The 18830-nt window shown below is 44.0% G+C and overlaps 1 protein-coding gene across 3 annotated transcripts in view; it reads right to left on the bottom strand.

Annotated features, from left to right (window-relative positions):
• Window positions 1-18830, bottom strand: part of LOC138259329 (transmembrane protein 87A-like) — a 425924-nt gene that overhangs the window by 243522 nt on the left and 163572 nt on the right. For 2 of the 3 annotated variants that reach the window (XM_069206965.1, XM_069206967.1), the window contains 2 exons: window positions 7384-7488; window positions 1379-1483 (listed from right to left, as the gene is read on the bottom strand). In XM_069206965.1, the coding sequence (XP_069063066.1) occupies window positions 1379-1483; window positions 7384-7488 (210 nt within the window). The remainder of the gene's footprint in view (window positions 1-1378; window positions 1484-7383; window positions 7489-18830) is intronic. The other variant, XM_069206966.1, reaches the window with a different exon arrangement.

Here is an 18830-nt window from a genome sequence, read left to right as displayed (position 1 = left end):
CTCCTTTTCCTTCTGACCTTCTTTTGCTTTTGCATTCTTTTTTTCTTCCTTTCTTTCAGTAATTCCTTCCTTGTTTCTTGTCTTATATTTTCTTCATTCTGTCATTTCCTTTTTTCCCTCCCCATTCTTGCTTTCTTTCCTTCTTCCTTCCCTTCTTTCCTTTCTTCACTAATGATTTCCTTCATAGTAAATTTTTTCCCTCCATATCTTCTATCACTTCTTCCTTCCTTTGTTTTTTTTTCTCAATTTTTGCTTTCCGTCTTTTCTCCTTTCCTTCCTTCATTTATTCTTGCTTTCCTTCATCGATCCTTCTTTCCCTCCTTCTCTTTTATCTCTTCTTCCTTCCTTCTATTTTTCTTTTTCCTTCTTTCCTCCATTATTGCTTTCTTTCCGTTGTGACTTTTTTTCTTTGCTTTCTTGCTTTCTATTCTTCCTTTCTTCTGTCCTCCTTTTCTTTTTTTACTCTTTCTTTTCATCTTTCTCTAATCTTTCCTGCCTTCATTCTTTCTGTTCTTTCTCCCCTCTGCTCTTCCTTCTTTCTGTCCTTCCTAGCTTCTCCTTCCTTTTATATTTGGTCTTTCCTTTCCTTCTATTTTCCTCTTATATTCTTCCTTTCTTGATTTCTTTCTTACCTTATTTCTCAAAGGCAAGAGACATGCAGGCAATACGAAACCAATTGTTTTTTTAATTCTGTTAGCCAAGACCTCTTGATGTTACTAAAATGATGTGTATAACCTACATACGTATAGGGGTTTTCAACCAGACGTCATCCATTAGTCTGTGGTTACATCATTCACATTTTTCTTCCAATCACTCCAGGATGCACCAAAGGGCAATATGTCAGCCCACTTCAGTCACTGACTGACTTTACTATAACTTATGGTATACTGCTCTTTCATATGGAACGCATTCACACACAAACTACTTTCCTTCGGTGCCAGTACGTTCTATGGGAATGTCTGCTTTTTTAGACCAAAAAAATGTTTTGCCTTTAGCCAATTTTTGTTCGATTTATGAACACCTGGTTGCTTCTTGAACAATACAATTTTTCAAAAGCCATAAAAAAACAAAACAAGATTTGTCAAAAGAATCACGGCCAATGCCAGACCTACTGGCTTTGCCAATGCTTGTTGTAAATATGACATTACCACTTATATACTACAATGGAAAGTGCAACTGAGTGGAACACAACCTTGTACATAATGAATATTGGTTCTAAATAATTCTATCATTAAGGTCCTAACATTGCAGCACCTTTGCCCCTATAGCTCATTTTGGATTTATACATCTTGGCCCTACCATATAAGATGGAAAAACATGACCACCATTGATTGGATGCTCATATCACCATAACCATCCAGGCCCAACCACAACAAACCTGTGATCCTACGTTTTCCTTGGCTGGCGTCTTATCAGCTTGACTGCTGGGCTTCTTTTTAGGATCGTCTGCCCCAGCATCGGGTTGTGCTGCTTGCTCAGGAATCTGGAAGTCATTTAAACATGTTAGTTGGGGAATACTGGTTGTCACTGGCATGCAGTCTCCATGCTATTGTCACCAATTCTTGCCTAATTTTAAAGCTAGATAGTAGAACAATAGAAAGAATAATAAGAGAACACTAGCACATGACACAATCAGGAATATTGAGCAACAAAGAATCTATGATTTAACACCCAATACCACTTGTTAATAAGATTACTACTCGTCACTGTGCAGAAACCTGTGAAAGTGGAAGTATTACTCTTTACAGTTTCTCTTCTCCTGAATTCCCTTTTCCCTTGTTCTTTTTGGATTTCTCTTTTAGCCTTTCATTAGATATGTTCCTACCTGATCTCTTTTGAGAGTTTCCTTTCTAAAATGTCAATAGACGTTCTATACTTATCCACATTGTGTTATGATATCCATTTAATGAATTTATAGTTAATGGAAACAAACTAATTAATTTAAAAAAGGCTTCAGCATTGGTTTTCCACAATTCAAAACGTACAAGGTGTGGGAATAGGTGGATAAGATGCCACCATATTAGGGGATAATGACCAAAGATGAAAGATAAATGTTAAGACTATTCTCAAATTAATTAATAGGAGGAGGAAGTAGGGGTGTGGTCAAGCCGGCACCAAGATTTCTGCACAGCACTGAAGTTCCAGAGGAATCCCCCAACAATCATCATCCCCAGGTGCCCATCCACCTTCAATTTTCCCCCTTAGTGCCTATACTGGGGACAGCTGAGAGCGGCTTACCACTCTGCTGCCTTGCCGACCCTTGGGAGGCCCATGCAACCTCGCTACCGGCCCATCTGACGCCTATCTGAGGCTTGCTGCTCCTTGTGGGCTGCGCTGCAGCTGCTCTGGCCTACTGCTTGTGGATCAGCTGCTGTCGCGTGGCATACCTGGTGGCTCGTTCGGACGAGCGCTGTGGACTGACTGCAGGAAGCGGGGCCTGTGACCCCTCTCCCTTTCCCAAACAGTCACAGAGGGGTATGACCACAAACGAGCTTGCACTGATCTCACATCACCTGGAGATGGGGCCTGGAAGCTGCTACTGCGATAAGTGGCCTGCATGGTGAGTTGGTAACTGTGTCCTGAGGGATTGATGGATCCCCCCGATCACTGCTGGGCATTGTGACGACTGTTGTACCTACCATACTCTTCAAGACAACTTGCTTATTCTGTTTTGTGCAGCACTGGAAACATGTGGGTATAAAGTATTTTATTCATGCTACCCTCTGACTAACCATCTAAGGCCTCATCATTTTCACAAACCTGTGTGCCTTTCTCCAGCTGCGGTGAACTTGTTCAAAACATACTGCTAAGCCAGTCTACAAAGGCCTTCCCGACAGCCTACCTATTTCCACTGCAGGGGACTGGGTTGGGGCAATACTATCTGTGCCAACCTTTTGGTTACTTTTCTGTTGCGGGGAGACGACTGCGCTGCGCTGCGCTCCCTTGTCTATGTGAGACTGCCAGGCATATGCTTCTGCATCTACTGACTGCCTCTACCTCGTTGGCGCAACGGGAAGTGGTGAACCTAAGCAGAAGCAGGTGTCCTTTGAGGTTGTGAGGACGTGCGGCACCAGCACTCCTCCCAGGCAGTGACAACACACCCTCCAGGAAAGGCATTCCACCCATCCTCCAATGGCACTGCTGCAGTCATAGCTGAATTGCATGCTAGCTTCCAGGCCATCAATACATGACTTGACACCCTTAGCAGCCGATTGGACCACATGCATGACCACCTGGACAAACACGCCACAAGACTTGATGGCGCAGAGCGCAGAATCTCAGAGATGGAACACAGGAGTGTGGACATCCTGAAGCGCCTTGAGAAAGTAGGGTGCATTCTAAAAACCGCTACTACGAAGAACGAGGACCTGCAGGTGCAACGACCTCCACACCGAAATTGGGCACATTGACATATTTGTGGAAAACCTATTGGTGAAACTGTTTGATAGACCTGCCTTCACAGCGACCTTCGTCATGAAAAGAGCCCAAAGAACACTTGGACCTCGTCTTATACCAGGTGCCTGCCCCTGTCCTATCATTGCCCAATTGAGGAATTTCCATTACTGGGAAACAGAGCTGCTGCTGGCTCGTGAAAATTGACCAATATAATATCAGGGAATGACTATCTTTTTTTCCAGACTTCACACAGGCAATTCAAGAGGCACAAAGCAAGTTTACGGATGTGAAATGTACCCTACAGAAGTGAGGCCTCAAATACAGTATGTTATACCCAGGAAACTTGAACGTTGAAATAAATGGACACTACCACATATTCCAGGCCCCTGCTAATGTTCCTCATGTCTGCAAACACAAGCTAGATGTGAACTTACCTGACCACTGTCTGCCGTGTGGGTGTCTCTCAGCCACCTCCTTGGGACCCCAGAGCGACATGACACCTTTGTACTCTAGGCACTGTCCTGATTGCAGTTTTTTTGCCCCTAATTGCTTTCCATGGTTTGGTCAGTAACTCTTCTTTCCTTTCTTCACAATTGGTGGGCTAATTGCTTGGTTGGACAGCCCTCTTAATCCTTAGGCCCACCGTATCGTCGGGCAATGCTCCCCTGAGGGTTGTCACCCCCTGACCCCACGGTGTATACCAAAATGCCTTTTTACTTGATTTTTTTTTGGGATGTTGGTATTCACCAGAGAGTTGTACTTCTGATGTGGGTGGGGGGAGAACGTTGAATTATATTGTTATGTTTGACTTTCGTTGTCACACCAATGGAATCCTGATTGACTTTCCAGCAACACAACCTCACGTGTCTGCACACTATTTACCATAAACTGAATGATGCACCATTCTGATGTGAATTCGGGGCTTGAATTTCCATGTAAGACATGGAATATCGGAGGCCTCAATAACCCCAGAAAATGGAAGCAGGTGCTCTCCTATTTAACCAGGCAAGGGGTTAAGTCAGCATTGTTACAAAAGACACGCCTTTCTCCCCACGAAGCCTGCACATTTGCCGCCACTTGAGGTTTCACTAGTTGCTTTGCACACTACAGCTCATACTCCAGCCGAGTATGTATCCTAGTCCATAAGAGCATTCCCTTTGTTTGCCAGGAGTGTGTCGTCTACATTAAGGGTAGATACCTGTTAATATTTAGTACACTGGCAGATACGTCAGTACTCCTTGATAATATTTATGAATCCTATTCTGATTCTCCGGAGTTTTATCATGAACTGTGTACGTTAATAGGCTGCACTCAAGTGGACTAAATTTTCATGGGGGGAGGGGGTGACTTCAATTTCATATGCCACCCCCGCTTGACACAACTGGCTCTTCCACAGTCACAAATCCTAGATCACTATAGGTTCTTGCAGACATTCCAGCTAAATTATGCCTGGCGATCTTGCAAACCCTACATGAAAAACTATACCTTTTACTCCACCCCACGCAATGTTTGAATGTGCATAGATGACTGGTATGGCTCTCCTGGAGCCCTCCTATGGCTCACTGATATTGCACATCATTTGTGCAGTCTCTACGATCATGCCCTGGTGATAATGACTCTCCTCGTGCCATGCTCCAGCTACTTCGCTAAACGCTGGTGCTTCCTCGAAACCCCGCTTTTAGATGGTCTTTTGGCAGGAAGCCCGTGATGATATAAAGGAATACTTTGTTACCAATACTTGCTCCTTCGCAACTCGCACTGGGAGGCCTTTAAAGCCCACATAAGGGGTGCATGCATTTCAAAACATGCGGGTGTACCCTGCAGTATAAGGAACAATTTGGCTCAGGTAGAGTGGCTGTTGCGGGATCTACATAAACATAAAATGTCTAACGCACATTTGTTTCACCTGTACAGCTGATCCACACTCCTGCAGGAGTTCCTTGACCTGGCTGAACGCTAGGTGGCATACCTGGGCAAATATGCCAAGGCACGCAGGTATGGTGAGGGAGAGGGTAATAGCCATACTCTAGCTCAGTTCCTGCAACCCCCCTACCATGCCACAGATGTCACAAGCCTCCAGCCTGAGGATGGCACAAATACCACTAACAACTCTATGATCCTTGCCACATTCACATACTATTATCACCAGCTGTAAATGTCGCGTATGAGTGAGAGCGCATCCGTGCTGTCAGATTACCTGACTGAAGTGGCCATGGTGTTGCTTGAACCCAGACAGCAGCAGTTCCTGGCTGCCCCTATTACATGTGAGGAAATCATCCAAGCTATCGATGGCCTCAGTGGCTCTAAAGCCCCCGGCTTTGATGGCTTTACCAGGAACTTTTATAAAGCGTACAAATCCATCTTAGCCCACACCTTTTAGAGGTCTACACTGAGTCACTTGGGACAGGCATACTTCCTACTGCTGTGTGTGAAGCTGCCATCACTTCACTGTTGAAACCTGATAAATCTGTGCACCTCCACCAGACCACTTTCACTCTTGAACCATGACAAAAAAAATGTTGGCCCGCATATCAGTTTTAATGGATCGTATATTGTCTCCGATGCAATCTCGCTTCACCTCTATCAATCTTTGCACAATTTTCTCAGTGCTGAACCAGATTTCACCACTACCCGCACTATGGTTGCACTATTGGATGCTGAAAAAGCATTTGATTCGCTGCAATGCTCATTCCTACATGCAAGCCTGTTCAAACTGGGGATACCCAATGATTTTAGGGACCTCATACTGCTGCTCTACAAGGACCCCGTGGCATGCCTTCAGGTGAAGGGCACACACTCAGACACTTTTCCAATCACTAGGGGCTCCAGGCCGGGCTGCCTGCTCTCCCCACTCCTGTTCATTGTTACTATGAACCCCCTTGTTAGACACCTGCTGAAGCACTATCTCCACCGAGGCCTCCAATTTGGCCATGGCCCCTTATTAGCCTCACTCTATGCGGATGATATATTATTATCTGTCCGTGACCCGTCTGTCAATTTGCCTCTGCTCATTTGTGAAGTGATACGTTTTAGGACCTCTTCCGGTCTGTCGATTAACTGGAGCAAGTCAGAATTCTTTCCACTAACTGAGGCCACTGTTCCACTCACTCATGAACATCCCGTGTGCTGGTGTACAGACTCTCCCAAATATCTGGGTATATTTTTACATAGGGATAAAACTGAAGTCATTATGGCACAGCCATTGACAACCTTACTACCCAAGTAGAGCAATGGATGAAATTACCGTTAGCTATATTGGGACGCATTGCTAGCTTTAAAATGTGATTCTCCCCCAATTTTTGTATCTGTCTACGAATATTCCCATTCCATTCACCAACAATTTTTTTGCCACCTTGCGGGGCTTCTTGACGAGACTTGTCTGGACTGGCCACCAGCCTCATATTCTCTGGGAAATGTTTACACTCCCATATGACCGACGCAGGTTTGGGGTGCCAGATATTCAACTGTATTACATGGCGGCACAATCCCAGTATGCCTATCACTGGTCAATATCACAAAATAAAATGATGGACGGAGTGTTGAAACTTTTCAAACACTCACCCCCAGTCACAGATCTGGGTTTAATCCATCGTTATTTTGCTTGCCACGTCACCCCAGTTCAGACCAAGCTATATGCAAATCAGTCTTGACCCTGCTCCCAATAGTCGCAGTCCAGCCCGAACTGCGAAGCCAGGTCCTCCCTGGACAGGATTCAAGCATCCTGGGACCGGTTTCAGGGTATCACCCTTAATCAGCCAGGCTAGCTTGAATCCAGTGGCGCAGCAAGCAAGGGAAGTGAGTGGGATATAACTTTATTTAAAACCAAGCTTGTTTCAAAATAATCCTATCACTGAAGTCCTAACGTTGCTACACATTTGCCTCTATAGCCCATTTTGTATTTTATAGCTCAGCAAAATCATATCAGAAGGAAAAACCTAAACTCTATTCCTACACCACCATAACCAACCAGGCCCAACCACAACAAACCTGTGATCCTAGATTGTCCCTGGCTGGCTTCTTATTAGCTTGACTGCTGGGCTTCTTTTTAGAGTTGTCTGCAGCAGTAATGGGGTTTGCTGATGCTTCAGGAATCTAGAAGGCATTAAAATATATTCTTAGTTGAGGAATAACATTTTTTACTGGCATGTAGTCTCTGTGCTATTTTTGGCTATCTCATCACTTTGAGGCTAATTACAACGCTGGACACTAGGAAATTATAATAACAAATAACAAAACACTACCACATGACACAATCCAGAATATTGAGCAACAAAGAATCTGATTTACAGCAGATATCACTTGTTAATAATATTACTACTCCTCAAGGTGAAGAAAAAAGGGAACATGGGTGGATCAGTTTTATACCCTTTTTCTTCTTCTGAATACCCCTTTTCCCTTATAACATTTGGGGTTCTCTTTCAGTCTTTCATTAGATATGCCATTACCTTCTGTCTTTAGTGGGTTTCTCTTCTAAACTTTCAATAAAACGTTTATACCTTACCACTTTACAGGAGTCTTTCTTTAAATATTTGTGAAGTTTCCCATTGCATTTTTACTTTTGTGAATATTTCAACACTTCATCTCTACTCTGGGGCATCTTTTATGGTTTCTCTAACCTTTTTGGGTCCAATGAACTCTTTCCCTGGGTCTGCCTTGGCCGTTTATCATTTTGTAAGTCACTCAAATACACTACGTCTAGATATTTTAGTCCTTCATCTATTCAAAGCTCTCCCTTAACCATTCCACTTTTGCCCTTGCTTCTGTAAATAACTCTTTCTTTAGATCAATCTTCACCCTATCTACTGTATGGGTTTCCCTATTACAGACTCCTTCATTCCCTTTAGGATTTCACTTATCACGTGTTTCTGGTAAAAACTTATTTAATTTTGTGTTCTCTTTACCCTCTCATTTTTATGGGTCTCTTTAAAAGGTTAGGCCTAACAAGTTTTTCTTTTGCGAATCACTTTTTGCCTTTTTTCTGTTTGTTTGTTTTTTTTATCCATAAAAAAACATTTTGGGCCAGATGTATCAATCTTTACAATAGCGATGACCTAATTGCGATTTTTAGCAAATCGCAATTAAGTAATCGCTATTTGAATGTATGACACTCCAGGAGTTTCATACTGCGATTCGCAAGGGCTCGCAAATGGACCTACCTCATCAATATTCATGAGGTAGGTCGCAATTTGCTGGGCTCAGTAGACTACCATGTCTGTGAATGCTTTTCAATAAAGCAATATATCTATATATATATATATATTTTTTTAATGCAGCTCGTTCTCCTTAAAGGAAAACGGAATGTGTTTAAAAATGAAAAGTTTCCTTTTCATTTTTAAAAGAACGTTTTCACATGCATTGGGGACCCCTTCCCCTTCACGAATGGGTTACTACCTACTTGAAGTAGGTGGTAACTGCAATTGTTTTGCGACTGATTTCACGGTCACAAAACCATCATATATACCTCTGCGATTCGGTACTGGGAAGGGACGCCCTTGACACGCCCCTTTATAATACCGAATCACAAAGGGGACTTGTTACATACCAAAACGCATTTTTGCAATTGCAAAAATGTTTGATACATCTGGCCCTTTATAATCTTTTTTATATATATGTCTCTCTTTAATCCTGTTAGTGGGTCTCTCTTGACATTTCACTAGGTTTAGCACTATCCTGTGATTTGTGCAGCTTTTAACTTTACCGTCTGTCTCTGTTTACCCAGTCTCTATTTTTCTAATCATTTCTTTTTTTGGCCTTTCATTAATCCATATTTGTTTGTGGAGATCGTTCTACCACTTCTAATTTCTGTGAGTTTCTCTTCTCTTCTCTCCTGTGGCCGTCGCTCTTTCCACCTATTAACCTTCTAAGAGTCTCCTAGAGTCCTTAATCTTTTATAGATTTTAGTTTTTATCCTAAGCTCTATGTACCAGTAGTCACTTTCTCTTTTTGTAAATCTCTCATCATACCTGTAGGAAAGTGCCACTGTTGGCATGGTTACCTCCCCCTCACTTTTTTCCTAGTGTTGATGCCAACTTTGATTAAAAGTGTGCTAGGATCCTGCTAACCAGGCCCCAGCACCAGTGTTCTTTCCCAAAAACTGTACCTTAGTTTTCACAATTGGCACAACCCTGGCACACGGATACGTCCCTTATAATAGGTACCCACGGTACCAAGGGCCCTGTGGTCAGGGAAGGTTCCCAAGGGCTGCAACATGTATTGTGAAGCCATGGGGGACCCCGCACCAATCACATGTACACTGCCTATGCAGCCTGTGTGTGCTGGTGGGGAGAAAAATACAAAGTTGACATGGCACTCCTCTTAGGGTGCCATACCCACAAACCACTGCCGGTGGCATAGGTAAGTCACCCCTCTGGCAGGCCTTACAGCCCCAAGGCAGGGTGCACTATACCACAGGTGAGGGCATAGCTGCATGAGCAATATGCCCCTACAGTGTCTTAGTCTATTCTAACATTGTAAGTGTAGTGTAGCCATATTGAGTATATGGTCTGGGAGTCTGTCATTACGAACTCCACAGTTCCATAATGGCTTCACTGAATACTGGGAAGTCTGATATCAAACTTCTCAGCACAATAAATCCCCACTGTTGCCAGTGTGGGATTTATTGAAAAATGCACACAGAGGGCATCTTGGAGATGCTCCCTGTATGTCAGCCAAACTGCTAGTGTAGGACTGACCGGTCTGTGCCAGCCTGCCACTTTCAGACAAGTTTCTGACCACATAGGGAGAGGGCCTTTGTGCTCTCGGTGGTCAGAAACAAAGCCTGTCCTGGGTGGAGGTGCTTCACATCTCCCCCCTACAGGAACTGTAACACCTGGTGGTGAGCATCAAAGGCTCAAGCCTCGGATTACAGTGCCCTAGGGCACTCCAGCTAGTGGAGCTGCCCGCCCCCCCGGACAACGTCCCACTTTTGGCAGCAAGTCCGCTGGGAAAATTAGGGAAAACTGGGAGGAGTGACCACTCCAGCCAGGACCACCCCTAAGCTGTCCAGAGCTGAGGTGACCCCCTCCCTGCAGAATACTACATCTTGGTTTGGAGGACAGGGACCAATAAGATTAGGTTTGTGCCCCCATCTCCAAAGAGAGTGGGCACAAGGAGGGTGTACCACCCTCAGGGACAGTAGCCATTGGCTACTGCCATGTGACCCCTAAAACGCCCCTAAATCTACTATTTAAGGGCCTCCCTGAACCCAGCTCACCAGATTCATGGAGACCTGACAAGAAGGAGGTCTGGTTAGTTGAAAACCCCAGCAAAGACTAAGGAAGACGACAACTGCTTTGGTTCCAGCCTTACCGGCCTGTCTCATGTTTCAAAGAACCTGCAAAAGAACAGCGACATGTCCAGCGGGCCCAGCAACCTCTGCTCAGCTCCAGAGGACTGCAATGACAGTGGCCCTGTCCAAGAAAAACCAACAACCAAGGACTCCAGTCTCATTCCGAATGCGTGAGTCCTGACCACTCTGCACCGGACGCCCACGTCCAGGTGGTCCACCGAGCTAGAGAGGGTCCCCAAGTGATTGTGAGCAAGTGCCCACCGTGGGTTGACCTCTCCACGATGATGCCTGCAGAGGGAATCCCTAGGACCCCCTGACCGCGAAGCTCCAGATGAAGATTTCCAACGTCTAAAGACACACTGCACCCGCAGCTCCCGGGCCTTGGAGAACCCGACCTCTAGTGCAGCAACATTTAGCAAGTAGCCCTCCTCCCTATCCACCTAGTAGTGTGTCCGAGGCACCCCCCTGGATCTCGTCTGCAGCCTCTGAGTGACCTCTGGGGTCCCCTCATAGACCAGCACTGGAAGTCTGACGTCCTGTTTGCACCCTGTACACGGCCGCCCCTGTGCAGCTAATGGTGTGTGTTTGGTACCTACCTGTGGCCCCTCCAGTGCTCCTCTAATCCCACCTGGTCTTCCCTCTGAGTCACGGGTACTTACCTGCAGGCAGACCTGATTCAGAGTACCCACTCAACCGGTGGACTTCCTAAAATCCAGAGACTGAAACTGTAAGTGTTGTACTTACCTGCAAATCGAGCTAACTTTTCTTCCCCCCCAGGAACTGTTTCTGAAAATTGCCATGTGTCCATTTTTAAAACAGATTATTGCCAATAATTCAAAAACTGTATAACTTACCGATTTCAAACAAAGTACTGTTGATACATGTGTGAAATACGAAACTATTGAAGTACTTACCTGCAACTTGAATCTTGTGGTTCTAAAAATAAATTAAGAAAATATATTTTTGCTATATAAAAACCACTGGTCTGGAGTTGAGTCATTGAGTGTGTGCTTCTATTGTCTGTGTGTGTACAACAAATGCTTTGCACTACCCTTTGATAAGCCTAACTGCTCGACCACACTACCACAAATGATAGCATTAGTATTATCTACTTTAGCCTCTGTTAAGCCTCTGGAGAACCCCTGGACACTGTGCACAGTATATCTCATTTTGATATAGTAAATACAGAGCCAGCTTCCTAAAATACTTTTCTATTTTCCAGGTCTGTTTATACTTTCATTGGTCCTCACTCTTCACAGGGTCTTTTTCTGTGGCAGTCTTTTCTAGGTCCTTTCCTAGGTCCTTCTTTACCCATTACCTTTAGGTGAGGGTGTTTTTACCTCTTCTCTTAGTCACTCTACTGCCTTTCATTTTTTATCTCTTTTTTATGGTGTTCTGTGTTAGTTTCTTTGGGTTGGATTTATTAAATTTCATCAACATAAACCAGCCCAAGGATGCTTGTTTTTGGTCCAGGGAGGACCTGGCCTGACAGTTCGGGCTGGACTGTTGCCATGAGGAACAGGGTCAAGACTGCTTTCCATATGGCTGGGTCCGATCTGAAATGGCGTGAATAGCAAAAAAACAATGGATTTAGGTCCAGATCTCTGACTAGGTGTGAATGTTTGACTTTGTTTAATGTAATGCTGTAAATCATTTTTTATTCTTTATCAAGGTGGTGTTAGCTTTTTCATTTTTTGCTGACCTCTCTAGTTTGTGGCTTTCTTTTGCCTTGTCTTGTCTTATTTCCTGTCTTACCTTTACTCTTTGTACAGAGGGCTACTTCACCCTTGCTTAATGGATCTATTTACAGCAAGTGATTTTGTGGATCTCTTTGTCACTCCCTTTTTGGGTTTCTGTTTTATCTTTTGACTAAATCTGTCAATATTTTGTGAGACTCTTTTACCACTTCTATTGTTGTTGATCTAAATTTACAGTTTCACTTTTAGTATGCCACTCTTATCTGTTCTTTCATTCGGGCTTTACCTTATTTCATTGTGTTGAGCTGCCTTGGACCATTTCTACAAGCCTTTTTCATTTTGTGGGTCTCACTAGACAGTCTTTTTTTGTGGATCTTTTTTCCCAAAGTGCCTAGATCTTTCTATATCGTGTAGCCTTTTATCAGTCTCTCAGTTACAATTTCCCTAAGTAGCTATGCTCCTATTTCTATTTGTGAGTGCTTTTCTTCACTGGGTAGCTCTCTCTTTTTGAGTATCTGTCCTTACCACTCCTCCCTCCTGTTAGTCTTTATTTTACTATTTTCGTAAATGTGGTCCACCTCAGCTCCTTTTGTGAGTGTCTCATCCATTGTTAGTGATACTCAATTTATCTTTTTGAGGTTTTTAGAGTTTTTCACCATTTTATAGATCTTTATTCATCTTACCTCTCAATGAAGGCCTCTCATTTCTGCATTTCGCTTTCTCCTTTTACTTTTTGTGAGTGTGCATTTTACTCTAGGTCCTTCTTTATCTTTCCTGCCATTTCTTCTTCTGTGAATAGCTCATTACCCCTTTCCCACTTTGTGGATCTCTTGGTACTTTCTTGGTACTTTTTTTTCTTTGTTTTTTTATTTTTTAAAATTTTTCTAATTGTGAAAAGTCATTCTTCCTCTTTGCATGCTTCCTAAAGATTTTAATTAGCTCCTTTTTGACATGTCATTTTATGGGTCTCAGTTTTACAGTTTCTAATGGTCTTTTCCTTATTATTTTTTTTTATTTTTTTTTACTTTTGGTGAGTCTAAGTTATCTAAATCCCATTTACTGATTCATGGCTCTCTTTTTACAAGTTCTTTAGAACTCTCATTAACAAGTCTCTTTGTGAATCACAATTCAGATGTTCAATTTTTGCAGTTCACCCTTTCTGTTGGTTTAATTCAATTCAGTCTGTTTCTGTCTCAAATTTACTGCTTACCTTGGATCTGTTGACCCATAATCTTTTCATGATCTTATTCTCTACCTTTCGCTTGGTCTTAATCTACTCCTTACCCTTAATAGTTCTCTCCTTAACCTTTTCTTTTTGTGTCTTAGTTTTTCTTTCGGGTCTGCCTTTATCAGGTACCTTTTTGTCTGGCACTCAGTTACACTTTTTCTAGTTATCCTCTTACCCTTCATCCTAAATAGATCGGTTTAACCTTTCCTTTTTTAGTCTATTCTTTTTTGTTTTCCTTCGGAGTGTTTTTACATAATTTCTTTTGGGGTGTCTCCCCATTGCCCTTTCATTAATTATTTTATATTTGCACTTACTGTATGTCTCTAGCTTCTAGCGGTTTCTTTTTATCCTTTCTTTTTTAAATTACAATCTGTTTTCCAATGTACGTTTCCTTATTAGTAAAACCCTTTTCCAGATCTCCTTTGTAAGGAAATGCCTCCTTGGCATGGTTACCCCCTGACTTTTTGCCTTTGCAGATGCTAAGTTTTGATTTGAAAGTGTGCTGAGGCCTGCTGACCAGGCCCCAGCACCAGTGTTCTTTCCCTAACCTGTACTTTTGTTTCCACAATTGGCACACCCTGGCATCCAGGTAAGTCCCTTGTAACTGGTACCCCTGCTACCAAGGGCCCTGATGCCAGGGAAGGTCTCTAAGGGCAGCAGCATATCTTATGCCACCCTGGGGACCCCTCACTCAGCACAGACACACTGCTTGCCAGCTTGTGTGTGCTGGTGAGGACAAAACTAGTAAGTCGACATGGCACTCCCCTCAGGGTGCCATGCCAACCTCACACTGCCTATGCAGTATAGATAAGTCACCCCTCTAGCAGGCCTTACAGCCCTAAGGCAGGGTGCACTATACCATAGGTGAGGGCACCAGTGCATGAGCACTGTGCCCCTACAGTGTCTAAGCAAAACCTTAGACATTGTAAGTGCAGGGTAGCCATAAGAGTATATGGTATGGGAGTCTGTCATGCACGAACTCCACAGCACCATCATGGCTACACTGAAAACTGGGAAGTTTGGTATCAAACTTCTCAGCACAATAAATGCACACTGATGCCAGTGTACATTTTATTGTAACATACACCCCAGAGGGCACCTTAGAGGTGCCCCCTGAAACCTTAACCAACTACCTGTGTAGGCTGACTGGTTTTAGCAGCCTGGCACACTCGAGACATGTTGCTGGCCACATGGAGAGAGTGCCTTTGTCACTCTGTGGCTAGTAACAAAGCCTGTACTGGGTGGAGATGCTTATCACCTCCCCCTTACAGGAACTGTAACACCTGGCGGTGAGCCTCAAAGGCTCACCCCCTTTGTTACAGCACCCCAGGGCATTCCAGCTAGTGGAGTTGCCCGCCCCCTCCGGCCACGGCCCCACTTTTGGCGGCAAGGCCGGAGGAGATAATGAGAAAAACAAGGAGGAGTCACTGGCCAGTCAGGACAGCCCCTAAGGCAACCTGAGCTGAGGTGACTCTGACTTTTAGAAATCCTCCATCTTGCAGATGGAGGATTCCCCCAGTAGGGATAGGAATGTGACCCCCTCCCCTTGGGAGAAGGCACAAAGAGGGTGTAGCCACCCTCAGGGCTAGTAGCCATTGGCTACTGCCTTCCCAGACCTAAACACACCCCTAAATTCTGTATTTAGGGGCTCCCCAGAACCTAGGAAGTCAGATTCCTGCAACCTAAGAAGAAGAGGACTGCTAAGCTGAAAAACCCTGCAGAGAAGACGGAGACACCAACTGCTTTGGCCCCAGCTCTACCGGCCGGTCTCCCCACTTCTAAAGACACTGCTCCAGTGACGCTTTCCCCAGGGACCAGCGACCTCTGAATCCTCAGAGGACTGCCCTGCTCTAGAAGGACCAAGAAACTCCCGAGGACAGCGGCCCTGTTCACCAAAGACTGAAACTTTGAAACAAAGCAGCAACTTTGAAACAACTTGTGTTTCCCGCCGGAAGCGTGAGACTTGCTACTCTGCACCCGACGCCCCCGGCTCGACTTGTGGAGAACAATCACTTCAGGGAGGACTCCCCGGCGACTACGAGACCGTGAGTAGCCAGAGTTGCCCCCCCTGAGCCCCCACAGCGACGCCTGCAGAGGGAATCCCGAGGCTCCCCCTGACCGCGACTGCCTGCTTCCCAGATCCCGACGCCTGGTAAAGACTATGCACCCGCAGCCCCCAGGACCTGAAAGATCGGAACTCCAGTGCAGGAGTGACCCCCAGGAGGCCCTCTCCCTTGCCCAGGTGGTGGCTACCCCGAGGAGCCCCCCCCCTTGCCTGCATCGCTGAAGAGACCCCTTGGTCTCCCATTGATTTCTATTGGAAACCCGACGCGTGTTCGCACACTGCACCCGGCCGACCCCGTGCTGCTGAGGGTGTACTTTCTGTGCTGACTTGTGTCCCCCCCGGTGCCCTACAAAACCCCCCTGGTCTGCCCTCCGAAGACACGGGTACTTACCTGCTGGCAGACTGGAACCGGGGTACCCCCTTCTCCATTGAAGCCTATGCGTTTTGGGCACCACTTTGACCTCTGCACCTGACCGGCCCTGAGCTGCTGGTGTGGTAACTTTGGGGTTGCTCTGAACCCCCAACGGTGGGCTACTTTGGACCCAAACTTGAACCCCGTAGGTGGTTTACTTACCTGCAAAAACTAACAAACTCTTACTCCCCCTAGGAACTGTGAAAATTGCACTGTCTAGTTTTAAAATAGCTATATGTTATTTATTTGAAAAGTGTATATGCTATTTTGATTATTCAAAGTTCCTAAAGTACCTACCTGCAATACCTTTCATTTGAAGTATTACATGTAAAAATTGAAACTGTGGTTCTTAAAATAAACTAAGAAAATATATTTTTCTATACAAAAACCTATTGGCCTGGAATTGTCTTTGAGTGTGTGTTCCTCATTTATTGCTTGTGTATGTACAACAAATGCTTAACACTACTCCTGTGATAAGCCTACAGCTCGACCACACTACCACAAAATAGAGCATTAGTATTATCTCTTTTTGAAACTATCTTACCTCTAAGGGGAACCCTTGGATTCTGTGCATACTATTCCTTACTTTGAAATAGTACATACAGAGCCAACTTCCTACATCCTTGTTATGTATTTTTCATGTATATCTCTATAAATGATAATTTGTGTGACTTCATGTCTCTTACTATTAATCAGTATGTTTGTCATTGCATGTTTTGTAGATTTGCACTTCACCTCTACTCTTCTTTTTCTGTGGCTCTTTCCTTCATCTCTCTCATTTTTGTGGATCACTTTTTTCCTTTCTCTTTCTCAAGGCTTACTCTTATTTTTTATTGTTTTCTTTTTGACATCTCGAAGTCTCTTTCTTTGGAACACTACTTATGGCTTGCTTTTTATTTTTTCACTAGTAATCTAGTCTGTACTCCTCTTTCTAAAAGTGATATTACACCCTTTCTTTTTTGTACATCTTGCTTGAAACTTCAATTTTTAAAGGCAACTTCTCAATGGACTTGTCTTTCCTTCAAACCTTTTTAACTGATATATTACTTTATTTCTCTAGGCCTCCATTCAGTTTGAACAACTGTGCATCTAGTTTCAACCTCCCCTTTCCATAAAGTTATTTTACCCATTCTCTGGGTCACCATTTAATCGGTATCTTTGTGTAAGCTTTATATATGTTCTAGATCCATCATTACCCTTTATCTTTTTGGGAGTTCGTTTCCAAATACATCCTTACCATTTCTCCTTTTGTGGATATAACCATAACTTTTACTTTTATTGATCTATTTGACACCTTCTGCAGTCCTCTTATTAGAAAGTTTCTTTTTGTACAGCACACTCTACTCAATCTTCTTATGAGTTGTTTTCAACATCTTGTACAGAGTATTGTTTTTACCATTCCACTAGGTTCCACTTTATCGTCTGAATCTTTCCTTTAAGCTTCTTCAAGTATCTTTTTACCTTTTTTCTCTTTTTTTGCAGATCTCTTCCTATGGCTTCTTCAGTACTTTGGTTTATGTCTCTCTTCTGAAAAAACAGGTTACATTTTCAATTTTGGGTCTCCGTTTCATTCAAGTTGCTTTGCATGGTTCTCTTCTATTTGTTCCTAGGACTACCTGTATCTGCACTTCCTAACTCATTCTCTTTCCAGCTCTCCATATTGCCCTCTACTCTTTCTACTTCTTTTGGCTCTCTCATTCCTCTTCCATTTCACAGGCTTTTTACACTTGTTACTATGATTCTGCACCTTTGGCACCCTTTTTTGTGGCTGTCTATTAGCCTTTAATTTTTTTAATTGGTTTCTTTTTAACCTTCCCTTTTTGGTGGATCTATTTGTTGCTTGCTTTTATATTATCTATTTTTGTGGGTAATGTTGTGTGAAACTGTTTAACCTTTCCCTATTATCAGTCAATCAATCAGTGGATTTGTACAGCGCCACTAATCACCCGTGAGGGTATCCAGATGCTTGCAGAGTGCGATAGGCTCAGTCAAAGAGCCAGGTCTTGAGTTCTTTTCAGAATTCCAGTAGAGAGGGGATGGTACAGAGCTGCAGGGTAAGGTTGTTCCATGCGTTTGCTGGGCGATGGGAGAAAGAGGATCCTTTGCTGGTGCTTCTGTAGATGTGGGGGGTGGGCAATTGATTGGTAGACAGAAGAGAGTTGTCTGGCCGGTTGCTGGAAAATCAGGGAGTGGATGACTTAGGTCAGTCCCAGGTTCCAAAGGACTTTTTATGAGTGGGTCAGAAGCTTGAATTTGCATCTCTTCTCTTCTTTATATGGAGCCAATGGAGTTTGTTGAGGAAATGTGTGGGGATACCGTAGTAGAGGGCATTACCATAGTAGAGTCTGCTTGTCATGAGGTCTTGTGTGATGGTTTGTCTGATGTTGGTGGGGAGCCACTTGAAGATCTACCGTAGCATGCGCAAAGTGAAGAAGTAGGCTGAGGAGACTATGTTGATCTGAGATTTCATGGCCAGCTTGCTGTCGAGGATGAAGCAGAGGTTCCTTGCGTGATCAGACGAAAAGGGCCCAGGAACTAGTTCCGCTGGCCACCATGAATCGTTCCAGTGGTTGAGTTTTGTTTGTGTTAAGCTTTAGGTAGTTTTCTCTCATCGAGTCGACAACGCTCATCATGCAACTGTGGATCTGGCTCTGGTGGTGGTGTTGTCCCTGGAGAGGGAGAGGATAAGTGGAGTGTTGTCTACATATGCGATGATGTGGAGCCTGTGGGATTTGACAATGCTG

Source organism: Pleurodeles waltl, chromosome 9 (genome assembly GCF_031143425.1).
Source record: "Pleurodeles waltl isolate 20211129_DDA chromosome 9, aPleWal1.hap1.20221129, whole genome shotgun sequence".
Classification (NCBI taxonomy): domain Eukaryota; kingdom Metazoa; phylum Chordata; class Amphibia; order Caudata; family Salamandridae; genus Pleurodeles; species Pleurodeles waltl.
This window is presented reverse-complemented; position numbering and strand designations above follow the sequence as displayed.